The sequence below is a fragment of the Cydia fagiglandana genome, chromosome Z (genome assembly GCF_963556715.1).
Source record: "Cydia fagiglandana chromosome Z, ilCydFagi1.1, whole genome shotgun sequence".
NCBI classification, from domain to species: Eukaryota; Metazoa; Arthropoda; class Insecta; order Lepidoptera; family Tortricidae; genus Cydia; species Cydia fagiglandana.
Window position 1 is genome coordinate 11622304 of NC_085959.1, and position 16714 is coordinate 11639017.

Here is a 16714-nt window from a genome sequence, read left to right on the forward strand (position 1 = left end):
CTCATGACAACCGACACACTTCACGAGCGGAGAAACTTTTGATGTGCGACTACGTAAACAGCTTCGGTTACAATTTAATTACAAGTATAATAGGCATATAATGTCATCTTCTCATAGATATATGCTATCACAGATATATCTAATTATATTGCAGGGGCAGGGCAGAAAAATATTGATATACATATTCAATCACCTCACATTAAAACTAGGTACTTACCTAGTTAGTAGTTATAATATTCCAATTTATGATACTAGTTATTGATATCTAGTGTAGGTACCTACCTACAATAATTCCCTGCAACCATTGTGAATTCATATACCTGTAACATAATTACACAAAATACATTTTAAAGATAACAAAAAAATGAAAAAACCTCTCTATGACGCTGTTTAATTACCATGATTCTCAGTAGACGAATCTATTTACGAAAATAGATTGGACCGTTTAAGTGTCAGCTGGTAATAAACGAATATAGCAACAATGCGCACATACGCATCTCGGGAATGCAGTATTGACACACGTAAAAAAATACCTACCAATATAAAGCCGGTACAACATAAAGAGCTTTGAAATACAATTTAACTACTTACACATAAAAATATCTAATAAACTACCTTACAGAACGATGAAAATTCCTGCAAAAAGATTCCACATTTTTGACTCTTAAAACTGGTTTCCATAATCCTTTTCCCATTTGCTTCAGCGGCGTGTAGGTCCGTGTAGGGCGATGCGTGCGAGGGACAAATGCCCACGTAACTACTCCCGACCGATCCTCCCTGTCCCTCGCGAACTCGGCCCGGGCGAGCGACAAAGAGAAACTGTCTACATCCATTTCGCGATAGTGGCTGATTAATTCACAGTTTTTCTTTGAAACGAGATCGGACGCGTTGCGTTGACGTTTTCGGCAAACTTATCAACCCGTCAGCCGCGACGAGCGGGGCGTGCCAGGCGACGCTTTATTTATACTCAACCGCCAACGTGCCTAATTTATATAAATTTCGAATGGCCGTCATAAGACTGTCATAACAATGTACTATACGTACGCATCAATCAAGCAGAAGTTTCACGGCGATCTAGAGATTTATCCCTCCATGAATCACGTTAAAATTGCCTGAAAATAAAAACAAATCATGATACATCAAAGCAGAGTTATGCTGACAATCCGGCTCCGCTCGACTTAATATATAGCGGCGGGGCGTTATAATCTAAAAATAATTAGAGGAGACATTAGTTTTTATGCGTAAAAAAGACGCGGCGATACCGGTGTTGGGACGCGCACGGAAATACTCGGTGATATATCGCCACGCGCGCAATTGTCCGCCGCGCGCGCACAGGGTGATCTACGCCCGTCACCCGCCGCCGTAAACGTCGACCTCCACCGGTTACAAATCCAACTCACAACACCGAGCGTGAAAACATCTCTCCGATCCATAAAAACCGTCTCATTATACCATCTCCGTACATCGATCAACTGCATCAACAAACAATATTCATTTAGTTGCAAACCACGTAATTACCAGCAGTTGGCAACGAAATTGTTGCATATTCATTTCAAAAGAAAAACTTCACAAGAGTCTCATAAAACGTTCCGGGCCGCAATAAGTTAGCCGGGCCGAATAAATAGGAGGAGCACAAAGGAACGGGTACGGTGAAAAGCATACATAAGCAACAAAACTTGGCTGGGTGTAGGCCCACTTCAGTTAAGTACCGTTGGCTCGACGTATTATTTCGAACAGCCTGTAATCTGCCACGCCCGCCGCGCGCCGAAATGAAAAATTACTCAGCTATTTTTAACATAAGAGTGGAGTACAGAAAACGTACAAAAATTAGAGAAAAGAGGGAGCACTTGTGCCGCACCATTGAGATCAAAATAAGCAGGAAATTACTCTCAAGCGAGCGGGCGTTCTCTATGGGAATTATTTGTGTAGGAGCGATCTGGGCTGTTGCGTTTCAAATAAACCTAACAGCAAAGGGCGTACTGATGACACGGGACTCAGGAGGTTAATGACAAGGTTTAATTTAAATGATCTCTGCACTTATGACTAGTTACAAAACTGAATTAAGGTATGTATGGTACGGATGGTGAGTGTTTTAAATAAAACTTAGGTACGTTATCATTTTAATATCGTACATTAACCCTTAAGCCGACCGCGTCCGCCCAGTAATAGTTATCCTAGCAATTTGACCTGCCAAGCCGTCTGAGACCAATCTGGGCAATCTTTACCTATAACTATAACTATAGGTTGGCCGTTAGCCTAGTCATCCGAATGGCAGCTTGACAGTCACTTCTGCCTGCCAGCGGTTTTATGACAAGGTCTTATAGGCACTGTCGCACGTATGATAATTAGTAAGAATGGATTTTGTACGAACTCAATAAAAAAGAGCGACTCACAAGAAAAACAATAACGACTACGTTTCATCCTGTTCGTAAGTAACTAAATTGATATAAAGGATGTTTGGTACATCGTTTGCCAAATTAAAACGGCAGATAGGTTGAGTCATTTGCTATCTTCTCAGGCCTATAAATTTTTAATTTAGCGCACACTTTTTTTTTCACTTCTATGCCAGTTTAAGTACAAATTTTTACTTGCGTAGTAGTAAAAAAAACCATGGCCAATTTTGTTTTTATGGGCATGAGAAGATATTAGCAACTTACTCAACCTATATGCCGTTTTAATTTGGCAAATGAAGTACCAAACACCCTGCATTTTCTATCCAAGTCAAAGTGTTGACACTTTGCTAATAATATGGGTCTAGGTATAGGTATTAATAATGAATGAATTTTATAAAAAATGTATACCCACCTGGCATTTTCGATCGAGTTATCGTATCATCGTAATGGAATGGAATGTATCTCTCACCTGGACAAAGTTATTCATAAAAAAAACTGCGTCCAATTGCATCAATTACATGGCTGTAAATACCACTGTTTACTGTATTTATAAAGTTAACAGCTACAAATGAATAAATAACTTATAGAAGGAGATCCAGTTTAGAATTCCAGTGCCAAAATGCTCGATGTAAAACAAAAAGGCCGCTGCAAACACACGCGACGCGTCCTATGTACCTATAAAAGCATAAGTTCCACAAAAGATACGTACGGAAAGCGATACAACAAGAAAATAAACGCAACAATCTCGTTTCTAAAGCGTCTACTCGACGCGCACTCGTGTTACGAATCCTAATTCTAATTCGTCCCGAGCCTCCCGTAGGGAAGAGGGGGTGTATTACTTATTTACGCGGACGTACATAGCGGTGCGCTTTACGGGGGTGGGCACGTAGAGGCCACAATTCCCCCAAGTGGGCAGATCGTAAAAACCCCGATACCGCGAATTGAATACTCGGGAATACGTAGTGATGTTTTGGTTGTACGGCGCACGCCGCCCGCCCAGCCGCGCTCAACCGTTCACTCGACTTGTTCGGCGGCGGGGCTCCGTTTATTGCGTATTGATAGCCTCCTTGTTATTAAGCAGTTTAACTGAATTATACTAACTCTATAGCTACAAATAAATTTCGTTAATGTTCCTCTACAACGACTGTTTTATCTGGGAAGTTTCGCAGTAAAAATGAGAAACAAACGTCGACATTTTAGAAACGAGTGTCGTGTCACATAAATATGCAGCCTCAGTTGACTTATTGTGTAAACGTACCTAATAAAAGTTCCCATAATGCTCCACAATGATACATTTGCGTTTTAAAATGAGTTGTCACGGGGCGCCTATTTTTAAATGGCGGGTAACGCATTTGGGCGCGTTACTTAAGTTTGTTTGAGTAGATTTGAAGCGATCGAGCAGGAAACGTCAGAGCGTATTAATCCTGGCATTAGTCGGTGGCCGAATATAACGCATAACTCAAAGCGCGCCGTCGGTTTTATGTTTTCGTCTCCAAATTAACGTTTCTACAAAGTATTTCCGGTCATGAAAGTATTAACATATTCGGAGAGTGCACGCGTCCCGGGGAACGACGTAAGTGTGCAGCGGTGGTAATTACTTGTGACGTTGTTGTCGCGAGTCTGCATGTGCCGCGGAGGGCGGGCGGAGTAAGTGGACTACCTAAATTAATTAGAAAGCTTACGGGCCGATCTCGCAACCGCTTCAGCGCTATTTCTCCTATACAAATGTCGTACGAGTAGGTACATCATGCCATGGTGAAATATAGTTAAATGGATAATCAAAATGGTCCAAATTAACTGCTTCAGTAACACATGTAATAATGTTTAAATAAATAAATAAATAAAATAAATATTATTACACATTTTTGACACAAATTGACTAAGCCCCACGAATGTTTCTTACGAAAAAAACTCGATATGGAATGCCTACCTACAATTTAAAGTAGGTATCTAGTTACCGCGAAAGTATGTAATTCAAGAAATAGAATATTATAAACAAATTACATATAACGATCACATAATTATAATGAATTTTAACTATATACATCCGTTTTATTTCACTGTCTTTATTTTAAAAGCATGTAGTTTAAAAATATGATGGTTGAACGCGTTGTTCACATATAAGGTAGCGGCCCGCTGGAGCGCTGAGCGATCCGGCGCCCTGTCGTCGGAAACCGCCGTTTCTCAAGAGCTTATTCGTGTTCAAACTAATGCGGTTCGGTTTCAGAGGCTTTGCATGTGATGCGCCTTTGACACGCGTATTAAACCGTTTAAAATGGTTTTTTAATATGTTCTGGTGGCGCACTCGTTTGCCTTCGCTCGGCAAGATGGCGCGCGATCGATGCCCACGCCCACGCCTGCGCTGCACGCCCTGCAGTTGCACCGCTGCAACGGACCGCCCTCTGACGCGCAGGTATTGGCGCGAACGGAAAACTTTTAAACAACTTTCCACAAACCCTGTGCCCGTTTAATTCTAATCTTTTATACTTCCTTGAGAATATGTTGAACTTCCTACTTGCATTAAATTTTCAATACGCATTAATGTTTTATTTGTAGCTAGGTACTCATAAATAATAATACACGGAAATGTTTCAATACAATACTAACCCATCATCGTGCGTTCTTGTTACAATACAACCGATTTAACAATAACAAAAATTGTATCTAGTCTACACATAAATGTAGAGTAGTTACTATTTTGTTAATATGTAAATTAGGGCGGAAAGGGTACCTAAGCTTTATTGACTATAATAAAAATTCGTAGGTACCTACTTACAAACTTGGGTAAATAGATTCCGTATTTCTCCGTTTTATTATCATTCTATAAACAAGCCCGACCAGTAAGTATACGAGTAAAATATAGTATCTTACAGTAAAACAAAATGCCATCACTTTTGCAAATCACATCACGTCATGCTCCGCTCGCTGAGTCGAGTGCTCACCGCTCGTCTAACTTTCAACTTTAAACTGCACCTCCAGTGTTCAATTTTGCCTGCACCTCTTCCAGGATCTCGGTTCATTTTTTAACTATTTTCACGCGCGAACCTATTTATTGGGCCCCCTTAGACCGCGCCTTTGTCATGTCGGCACAGAAAATCGAAGTCAGGTACGAGTAACAGTCGCCAGGGGGAAACGCCGCCACAAATACGCTTAGAATGTGGATGCAAATGGGACCGTAGGCCCTAAAAAGTGTATCGAACGCTTCGTGCCGCGATAGCTTTATTTTTGCTGCCGTTACGAGAAATCTATTGCCTCCAATAAAACGCCTATCTGTTACGAATTTAAAAGCCACTTTATTGTTCGTTCGAACGAGCCGGCTCATCCACCGTAACTACAGTTTATATAATGTTATTATTTTAGAAGCTCTTCGTAATAATGTTTAGAATTTATGTACCTAACCCATCATTAACTTGACGTTAGATGTTGTTTTATAATGACAGATAGACCATTATCATGTCCGTTTTATTAATTTGTCCGAATTTACTTCTTTTTGTCTTACTTTTAATGCTCACAACTAAAAGGTTTATTTTTTATAAGAAACAGTAGACGGTTAACGTGATATTTACATACTGTTTCTTAGGATAACCTGGCTCAATAACCCTTAAGCTCATGTTAAGTTTTACTCGTATTAGTTCTAAGGCCGGAAGCGTATGAAGTCTATATTTTCCCGTTAGGTATGTAGATAAATTTGTGTTTGTCGACAGATATGGAGCGGGGTACGATTTAGCGGCGAGACGGAAAAACGCCACGCGAGAGTCTACCGCGACGCTAAAGGCGTGGTTGAACGAGCACAAGAAGAACCCGTACCCAACGAAGGGCGAGAAGATCATGCTCGCCATCATCACCAAGATGACGCTCACGCAGGTCTCAACGTGGTTCGCCAACGCGCGCCGCCGCCTCAAGAAGGAGAACAAGATGACGTGGGAGCCCAAGAATAAGACCGACGACGATGACGACACCATGCTCTCCGACGACGAAAAGGACAAAGACGAACAGGACGACAAAATCAAACCCCACAAAGGTACGCTCACGTGGATCGTGGTGCGTCCGAGAGTAGACTTCAGCCGACCGGCCAATAAATCTATCAAACCTGTGCTTTCCAAACAAATTTGGGTGGCCTTAAACAATGAAGTCACTGCCGGATGTTGATTTATGTTTATTATACTAAATTAAGTACCCAATATATCGTGCGTGTTTGTATAATATGACTGTTTCAATGACTGCGATGCGAAATGCTTCATGTCCGTTACAATTGTTTTGTCGAACTGCCGCTGCGAATTATAATGAATTATTGCACTAAGTACGCTAATTTTGTGCCGGTGTGGGTAGTGCGTGCTATTTCATGTTCAAATTGCACCGGTGTTGTTAACCGTTTAAAATTGCTTTAATTTCGTCGGTGTATAAATCGTCCAGTGAATTGGCTTAACGCTGAGGGCCGGAGGGTGAGCGGGACCCGGAAGGAGGCGAGCGGTGGTGGAGGCGGCGGCGGGCGGCGGGGGTCCCAGGCGTGTAACTGTGCGTAACCGCTCCTCGGTCCCGGATTTCCTATTCGTAGTAAAGTGGGCGGCGCCAAGGTCCAAATTTCATATAACGTTTCTTCCGTTCGTCGGAACACGGGGCGACGTTCGGAGGTCGCGCTCGGCTTGTACAACGATCTGCCCTACTTCGTGCTCTTGCCAAAGGATTTGTCGACTTCGTGGATCGTTTCTTTTATGAGGATATTCCGCTGGAACGTAGGTAAGTAAGTACGGTTTCGGAGATTTATAATGTGTCCCAATTGAATACGGCTCGACGGGATTGTCGTCGCTTTTTCCACATTTTCGTTTGTGCTTATGTTTATACGTCGTCATTAGCAGCGATGCAAAAGTCCCACGCTACCGCTCTTTAGTCTCGGCTGTCGACAACATAAGTAAGTGGGCATTGTAACAATAAAGATGGTTTCGGGAGAGTGTTTTCATAGCGGCGGTAATGGAGGGGTGTCACGGGTAACGCGCGGCGTATGTCGCCTAATGAACGCGCCTATTGTGGACAGAAGCGCACGATTCGTGGTTTTAATGCCATCCCATAACCATAAAATGACGTATAACCATAAGTGTTCCAAGTACACATAGGCCCTTCTAACCACCGGCTTAGAGCGCTGCATCCGCGTGGAGTTAATAAAAGGACACGCGGTAGAAAATGGATGCTGTTGACAGAGAAAAGTTATGAGTTTTGCCACTTTATAGGGATCAACTCCGGGTTTAGAAAGTCGAGTGTAACTGGGGTGAAACGGTCCACTGAAGATTGGATTGGGCTGAGTTTATAACAACAACAAACATGACGAACTCTCGAAACAACTAAAATGCGTTGTTAAAATAGACGTTATAAGAAGAAAATTTATTAGGAATTTCATTTTATTACACCGAAAAAGGTAACCTCTTTAGAAAATTGGTTATCTAAATGTAATAATTACGTGTATATACTTATATTGAAAGTAAGAAACTTCATAATGGGTGAATAGGTAAGCAAGTAAATAAATGTTAAATAAATAGAGGTACAGAATGTTAACTTTATGGGCACGATTTTTTCTTAGGTTAACTCTTTGGTAATGAGTAAAAGGTAGGCATGGAGTGAACACTCTAAGGTTATTTATTTCCCTATGCTTTTATATACAAGTACATTTGAGGAGATTCTTTTCATAAAGGCTTATTTCTCTATGGACACCATACACTTAACTAATCTAAACCGTAAAATTATTTAATATTAGTATGTTTCGCAACCGTTCAAATTCGACTAAAGCTTCCTTTAGTTTTTAGTTCACATACCTAATACCCGCATTTCCACAAGCTAAGTAGTAAGTACCTTCTTCTTCTCTTCTTCTTCAGCGTGTGTTCACCCACTGTAGGGCATAGGTACTTACGCCTCTCCAATCTCTCTCCATTTTGAGCGGTTGTCAGTCTCCCTTATCCAGACTGGTCCCGCAGTCTCCTTTATGTTATCGGACCAACGGGCGGTTGGTCTGCCTACACTTCTTCTGCCTAGCCGGGGTCTCTCCTCCAAAACATACTTGCTCCACCGTTCGTCCTAATGTTCTTAAACTGACCTACATTGTAGGTATAACTCGTAGTGATTTAATTCTCTTTGGGTATAATTCTAAACGAAACAGCAGTGTCTAATAATGTCAAACTTTGAATCACGCCAGAAACAAACCGAATTTACAACTACACACATGGTGTGTCTGACCATGGGGCTTTAAAGCCAGGGCTTGATTTTGCTCGCTAAACTGAGCTACTTTTACTATGGGACCAACCTTAAAATCGGGGAAAAATTTTTGGCTTTTCCATAGAAAACGTCGACATCTGATCAGCCAAAATGTATGAAAAAGTAAAAATTTTTTTGGGTTTTTCGGGATTGGTGCCATAATAAAAGTAGCTCAGTTTAGCGAGTAGAATCGAGCCCTGAATTTAAAGCCCCAAGGTCAGATACACCCTGTATATATTCGCTTAATAACAAAAGCGCAATTCTAAACAGTTGAGCATTTGTGTCCCCTGTAAATTGCAATGGCACCGATGCATTGTGCGGGATTACGACACGCGCCGGCGGGGGCCCGGAGTGTTGCGGAGTGCCCGAGTGCGGCGAAGTGCCGAGTGCCACCGAGTGCCTCACTTGAATAATACGCCGTTAAAAGGAAAAATAATGTCACTATTAACGAACTTAAATTGAGTATATGTCTTACCTACATATACGTAGTTCGTTCGTTTAAAAAAAGTTATTGATGATGCAAAGTCGGGAAAAGAGAGTGTCAAAGAAATATACAAATACATGTATAAAGACAAGACAAAGTAGGTACATACACAAAAAAATTACTGAAGTCAAAGTTGAAAGATTTTCCTAGAAGAAACAAGATAGGTATATAGACACGCGTAAAAAAACAAACAAAATCAGTAAATAGTCTTAAAATTTTCGATATATCCATATAATGTATTTAGAAATATTAGTTAAAATTCGTTAGCTAACCCTTCGCGATGGAATCAGCCAGCAACCCTCGGCTAATGCGTTTTAAGTAACTGCGTTAGTATCAGTGCAGACATGCCATTACTGGCACCCCCCGCGCAACGAGCGTATGATTGCCTTTACTCTGCCTGTGGGATATCAGATACAGTTGCTGTACGTACTTGCAACATTTAGATACGATTTCACTCAAGATTTCTATACAAAGTGACCCGATTTCTGAATATTTTTAATTATATAAAAAAGTAACTTTTGGGTTCTTACAATTATATCTATACACTGTAACTGTATATCTAAGAATAACCTACCTACTTAAATCTTATCACGCATAGATGTGATTCTTAATATGTACCTACACACACAGAATAATATCCAAACAAAACGCGATACAAGTAAATCTGCGAGTAAACAACGAAAACCCTACAGGATATTACAAAAACAGAAACTTTTATACCGCTTAGCCAAATCCCCGGGCACGACAACCGAGCAAATAAACCATAACGCTTCTCACTCAACATGCATAGTCGTTCTACTAAAATGTCAATGTTCGCGACGTGTAATATATCATTTTAAGTCACGGCAAACAAAGCCAATATAGAAGCTTTCACACGCCAACCCTCAGTCGTCGGTAAACAAACATCCAGAACTATCCCGCGCTAAGCCACTCATGAATAAAGCCTTCGGACCCCACCAATAAATGTTAATTTTTGTCGTAAGCACACGCATCGCAAACAAAATATTAATCCGTGGCGTTAATGGAAAGCTACAGAAGTAATACAAACAAGTGGGCTGCGAGATGTAATAAATTGCACTGACCTCAGTTGCAAAGTGCAGCGAGGGTGGAGGGCCGAGCCCCTCAGACGCGTTTTTATAATGTCTCACTCTGTGCACTGACTAAAGGGAAATACCACTCGGCGGGCAGCGTTTCCGCGCCTCCCGCGGCGTGCACTTCGATACATCTATTTTGCATATCTGGGGACAGCGTTGAACGCATACAGTGTTCGATAAATATTTATCACGGATAACCTGAACCGCCTCGCTCTAGCTAATTGATAAGGTCCGCGTATTGGTTTACCTTACCTACTGCAGTTTACTTCCAGCGTGGGATTTAGGTACATAGTATAAGGGGCGAAATTTTGGTAGGTAGGTACCAACATTTGAAGTAAGCCGTTATGTAAAAGCATGCTCGATTTCATAGAACATTCCATGAATCAAGGCCTAGTTTTTTTTTCTTTTAATAACTGATGGCTAGTTAATAATAATAAATCTATAAATCTGTTATTCATTAGAAAATTTAAATAAATTAGGTAACAAATCCTTTTCATTAAACGACCCTTTCAATTTGTTAACTAGCGTCTTCTTAAATAACGTTCAACATATTGCTAAAATAAAACACGATGAAAATCGCCCAATTTTCGCTTATCTCCGGTCGTTGTGGGCTTTTATTAGATTAATACAATGAAAATTTAAACAATTTGCCGGATAAATATCTTCGCGCGAAGTATCAGTGGCGTCCCTATTTATCCGTAGTGAGGGGCACGCGGATAACCCCTCTTAAAAGCTAGGAGCAGTCAGCATTAAATGGAATAAAGAGAATGGAGTCGAGCGGTCGCGCCCTCCGCGTCGCCTCTGAATTTCATTAGGCTTGCCGCCCGAAACCCGCTTTACATCGGGAAATGGTATTATGATAATACCTAAAACCTTATAAAATTTTGTTGAATAAACATTTACGTGTAATTGTGCAATAACTATAATTTTTCCTCGAAACATAAGAAATTACATAGGTAATCAAATTTTACTTAAGGCCGCCCGCAGGAAAATGCGACCGTAAAAATACATTCATAAAAAAACGAGTAAGCGTCTTTAGATTTTGCTTTATAAAAGTAAACATGGGTCGCTGTTAAAAATCAAAGAAAGAAAGGAACGACGTTGACCATTAATTGTCCCGGCGAACTGTAAGAGAGCCGCGGGGCCCAAGGGAAATGCGAAATAAATGCTCTTCTTAAATACGGAGCGACGGGCGGCGCGCCCCGCGGCCCTCGCTCGCGCCCCAAAGTGGTATTTTCACTTCGCTAATCGGATAACCACTTAACGAATGGGTCACTGCACGCCAAACGTATTTTCACACGACTTTTCTGAAGGGAGGGCAGGTTCTTACGAGCTAAAACTTACGTCCCGGGTGTAACGGTCACGTCGCCGCTCCAATCCGCATCACATCGATTTTATACGGAATATAAACACTTTAAGCTCCTTTTATCGTTGTAGCATTAGTGATGGCATGGGCTATTGCGACTAATCTGATTGCAATAATGCGTTCGTTCGAGTCCAACGTGAAACTTGATCGTTGTTGTCCTTTTTTACAGATGAGGAGAGGAAAGGCGACGAGCTGCTGCAGGGGATGCACCACCAGCTGCTGGGTTACGGTATCAAAGAAGAGGCGAAAAGGGGATCCGACTGCGGCGTGCCGATACCGGCGTCGAAGCCCAAGATATGGTCATTGGCGGACACAGCGGCGTGCAAGACGCCGCCGCCAGCGGCGCAGCCATGGCCACAGCATGCGTACGGAGCGGGGCCCGAGCGCGGCGCAGACAGCGGCTCCAACGGGTTCGCGCTGCCTGCCACGGCAGCTGCCAGCCCCGCCACAGGTTCATACGGCCGGTACGGTGGCTTCCCGGGCCAGTACGGCGCGCAGCACCCCTGTGTGCACCCCGCCGCCTTTCCCGATGTGCAGACTGACACGCCACCGCAGACGCCGCCCAATATGAAAGTGCCCAGCGTGGCCAACCCACTTGGCAGCGGAGGCGGTGCGCCCTACTGCTTCCCGCGCCACCAACAATCACCGCAGCGCGACCCCTACCACAATAACCACCACCCTGCAAACCATCAGCCCAACCAGCCCCATCACAATGAAGGCTCGGCCGCGTTCAAGCCCTTTTATAAAAGGTGATTTTTTTTTTACTTGTACAACTCACTCACCCACACGTTAAACACTCGGTATACAAATAGTAGGTGAATTAACTCCCATGAGATGTTAACTACACCACGTGAAAAGAGTGAATGTTTCCTATTCCAGTTCACTACAACACCCCAACGGTTTCGTGCCGGCCGTCTGAAAGCGGACCGCTCCACTGGCGGTGAGTTTCTGATTGATTCAAATTGATGAGCGCCGGCCGCGGCGGTGGAGTCGCGAGCGCCGGGTAGATGTAGATGAGGTACGCCCTCGTAAATGGATGATCGCGGCGGAGATATCGCGAAAGCCATAAACAGAGTTGTGGTTTTAGTAGCGGAGACTCGCGCCGGGGTGTCATGTCGGTAATTGAAAACAATGGAGTCGACTCGAGGCGGAAGGGCGACACGGCACGAGGGCGGCGAGATTGCAATCTTGCGTCATTTGTCAGTGTCACCGAGACGCACTGTGTACCTCCTACGCACGCTGACCTGCCCAAATTAGCTGCCATTTGAACTCATAACGTGACTGATTAGATTTATTTTCCGCGAGATTTTAATCAAAGCCGTTCACAGAATTAAAATATGTGATACGACACTATAAGCCTTGCTTGATTAATGAGGAAGAAAATGTTTTGTACTATATTTTGCTCCACATTTTTGAGAGACCAAACATTTGGAATGGAACTTTATTTAGGTAAATAATATATTCTCCAAAAAAATTTTGTAAATTCAATATAAGGGTCGTTCTACCGTTTCGTGCCGATTTGCCACTTTTTTGGAGATTTTATTTATTTTGAAGTTACAGTGTAGATTTTGATATTGTGGATGGGTATACGTATTGTGTATATTATTTTAAGAAAGGCACCTATATACTAGTTATACTTTTGGAAAACAAATAAGGAAAGCAATGAAGGCACAGATGGAAATGAAAAACTAAGGGAAGGTAATGAAACACGAATAGAAGTAAATGAAATTATATTAAATATAAATTAACTTTATTAGTCAAAATCAAAGTGATAATATTTTAAACGATGGAACCATAAATAGCTTGGCTTTTAAAAAGTATATCTACCCTGTTGACCTGTTTCATATAATAACCTACTTTTTAACAATACTTTTTACGATGTTTCAGTATTTCTTTTCGGTCTCATTATTTGTCAGAACTAGAAACATATAATAATGAGATTCGTAATGTAAAAAACTGCTTACATAAATTAAATTAAAAAAGCTTAAATTATCTAGAAATTGCTATAAAAAACAATCGTTAGTTTTGATATTATTCGGGAGAGAACTGCGGCATAATTTTAAACTTTCTAGTAGGTAAAGTAACTTAGCCGTCTTTGTAAAGAGCAGATGTTGTTTTTTTAAATAATGAAGTGGCCAGATATTAGATTTAGGACACTACCATGATAAGTCGTTTCAAAGGGAACGGCGGGCCACAGTAAGGCTGCAGGACAGCAGAGCTTGGAGACGAACAAATGTGTATTAAAAAGCAAACTAGCGGACCGCAAACACGATGTTGAGCTCTAAAGCCGTTAGATGTCGAAGAGCGTACTCTACGAAACATGAAAACCCTGTGTGGATAGAGGCCAAGGGCCGAGTACGCCCGAATAATCAAAATACTTATTATAAATAACAAACTCCATAGGGTTGTAGACTCAACAAGTCGCACTTTCGAGGAAAAATGCAAAGGTCAAGCCGCAGGAGGGTCCGAGATCACATTGGTTAAATTTCAAGCTCTCTTAGTTCTCAAGTTAGGTCTTCTATGGAAGCGCAACGTTATCAGACGGACTGGGCTTTCAGCGTTTATGCGGATCTCGGCCTTTGGCCTCACTTAGCAAAGTTCTGCACTCTTACAGATTGATGTTTGGCCTTGTACGGAAATGTGCCCCTATCTGAAGCTCCCCCGGGCCGTCGGCCTTGCTTTTTAATACATTCGGCTATTGGTTCTTGTTTGAGGTCAGCTCCACTGAAGCTCAGTCTTTGACCTCGCACGATTGTGCCCGCTGCCAATAGTTAAAAGAAATTTTGAACACCTCATGCGGAGCTCGCCTTTCGGCATCGCTTGCATTTCGGCATTGAAACAATTTAAGGTCTACTCTCCTGCGAAAGCTCGGCTTTCAGCCTTGCAGGAAGGCGCGCCACAATCGGACGCTCCGAGCTGCCTGCTCTTTCTTTGTGGAACTCGCAGAAAGGGGTGGGAATGGGACGCTCCTCTCCAGTTCTAGATGGTGTTGAACCATTGTTTCATGAACTTTCTGGATTTTTGTAAAGCTTGGCCTTTAAACGGTTACAAAGTTACAAGAAATTTCCCTGATACGGCCAACCCGTATTTTTAACTTAGCACAAGAAGAGGCTCCCGGGAGCAGATCTTTGTGAGACCCTCCTCATAAATATCTGCCCTCGGAGGGCTCGCTCTTGAGCTTTATTCCAGGACTATAAAAAGTTTTCAGTATGTTAATTAGCAGATAAGTTAGGCATTAGATAAGTTCCAATAGGTTCACCTGTCCAAAATGTTCCGCATTTATAAAATGTTGGAAATATGATGTATCTATTCGATATATTTACAATATTTGCCATGAAAAAAGAGACTAATTACGCTTGCGCGCCTATCTGCTTATTTATATGCAATATCCACAACCAACAGGATTCCCATGACATAGTGTCGGGTATAGGTAAGAAAGAACCTATACCCTGAAACTCTGTCAAACGGTCTAACGAAGTCGAAAGAATGCGACATACATACGTTTCAAAACATGAGAGTTATGATTTGAGAGCCTATGTGTGCATATAACTCTTGGGCTGTGGGCTAAAAACATAAAAAGGTATCACATCTGTCATACAAAATTATTGTTCATTTCCTTCCAAACTGGTTCATTTCCTTCACCCGAAAATATTGGGAGAAATGGAGAGGAATGAATTGGAGTGGAATGAACTTTCAACGGTTTTTTTAAATTTCTTTATCGTCTTTAAGGCTAGAATGTCATCAAGTAAAAGTAATGAAGATATGCCAAAATGCTAACCGATTATTAACAAGGTGATTTTTTTTACAATATATAGCACCAAATTACTTAATGGATGGAAATGACTAGTAACCGTGACAAAGTGCCTTTCCGGTGAGGAGAACCAAAATTACTCGTAAATCAAGAGCGCGAAACCTCCTTCGTTGACGTATTGCGGTAGACTAAGGTAGTAGAAACACGTAGCAATCACAGGTATTCGTGAATAAAGGCGCGTTTAGATTTGGCATGAGTGGCAATTTTTTAGAGCGAAAATGAAGTCTTTCGCGTGACAAAATTAAAAAAGTGCGTTCTCTCTATGATAATTTAACTTTAAAAATACGTACCATGTACCATTATAATACTGATTATTTGCCTATTTATAAACAATAATGGAAAGTAGGGATTATCTGCAAATAATAGTGTTTTTAAATTTTTGAACCCAATGGTACGCCATTTTATGTCGAGGGAAATGAATTTTTCGCATGTTTTTAATTTTTATTTAATAGATCATTAGGTTTAGCTAAATTCCAAAACTGGCGCATTTTCCGTACCACATAAACATACCTTTTAAAAATAACCACATGTAAAAAATTATAATTTTAAGGCTTGATGTGGGCTCGGACACCAAATCGGCACGAAACGGTAGAACGACCCATAAGTAAATAAATAGATTCTATAAGTATATGATTCGCAGTTGAAGTGCGAGCGTGTGAAGTTGAATTGTGTCTTTGTGTCTAGTTTCGGAGTAGAGACGCATTTTTCTAAGAGACGTCAAAGGTTTTCTAAGAAGAGTCTGCGGTATCCGCGCTCATTACAATAAATCCCGTCGCGTCCACCGCCGCACAGGACGGCATCGCGAGGAATTTTGTTTTAGCCAAACGCTCACAAATTCACTTCTAGAACCTTTTGTATTATTTTGGTTTTCACGCCTTTTTGTGCCCGCGAATTCCATGACGCGAAAATAACTCCTTATCGCGGCATTCCTTTAAAGTAGCCCCAAAAAGAACGCAAAATCGTCAGTTTTTGCTTTGGACTTAAATAACATACCTACCTTTTAGTTTAAGGTTATTATTTGTTCTTCTGAATGGGCTACCGAGTCAAGATTTTATACTTAATTCGATAAAGTAAATTAAAAGATAAAAACAATATTACATGTTTCTTGGCCACAACCTCAATCATACAGAATTCTAAAAGATGAGACTCACAGCACAGCTCGTAAGCCATGTTAATGGACACTGACGCTTAAACAAACATAATATGTATAATGTCAGTTTCGGCATGCATTATTCATCAGTTAGTAGGAAGTAAATCATCCATACGGATTTAATCCACGACACACCCAGCTCTAATTCCATTCACTACACCTAATTTAAATAAAAC

General features: G+C 41.5%; 2 protein-coding genes across 4 annotated transcripts in view; one reads left to right on the forward strand and one right to left on the reverse strand.

The window, feature by feature from the left end:
- LOC134678315 (homeobox protein araucan-like) overlaps positions 1 to 16714 on the forward strand; it is a 115818-nt gene that overhangs the window by 96339 nt on the left and 2765 nt on the right. For 2 of the 3 annotated variants that reach the window (XM_063536821.1, XM_063536822.1), the window contains exons 4-6: positions 6098 to 6414; positions 11747 to 12326; positions 12457 to 12517. In XM_063536821.1, coding sequence (XP_063392891.1) covers positions 6098 to 6414; positions 11747 to 12326; positions 12457 to 12496 — 937 coding nt within the window. In that variant the 3' untranslated portion in view covers positions 12497 to 12517. The remainder of the gene's footprint in view (positions 1 to 6097; positions 6415 to 11746; positions 12327 to 12456; positions 12518 to 16714) is intronic. The other variant, XM_063536824.1, reaches the window with a different exon arrangement.
- Positions 1 to 16714, reverse strand: part of LOC134678317 (gamma-aminobutyric acid receptor subunit beta) — a 555578-nt gene that overhangs the window by 15966 nt on the left and 522898 nt on the right. The gene's annotated exons all lie outside the window — the stretch shown is intronic.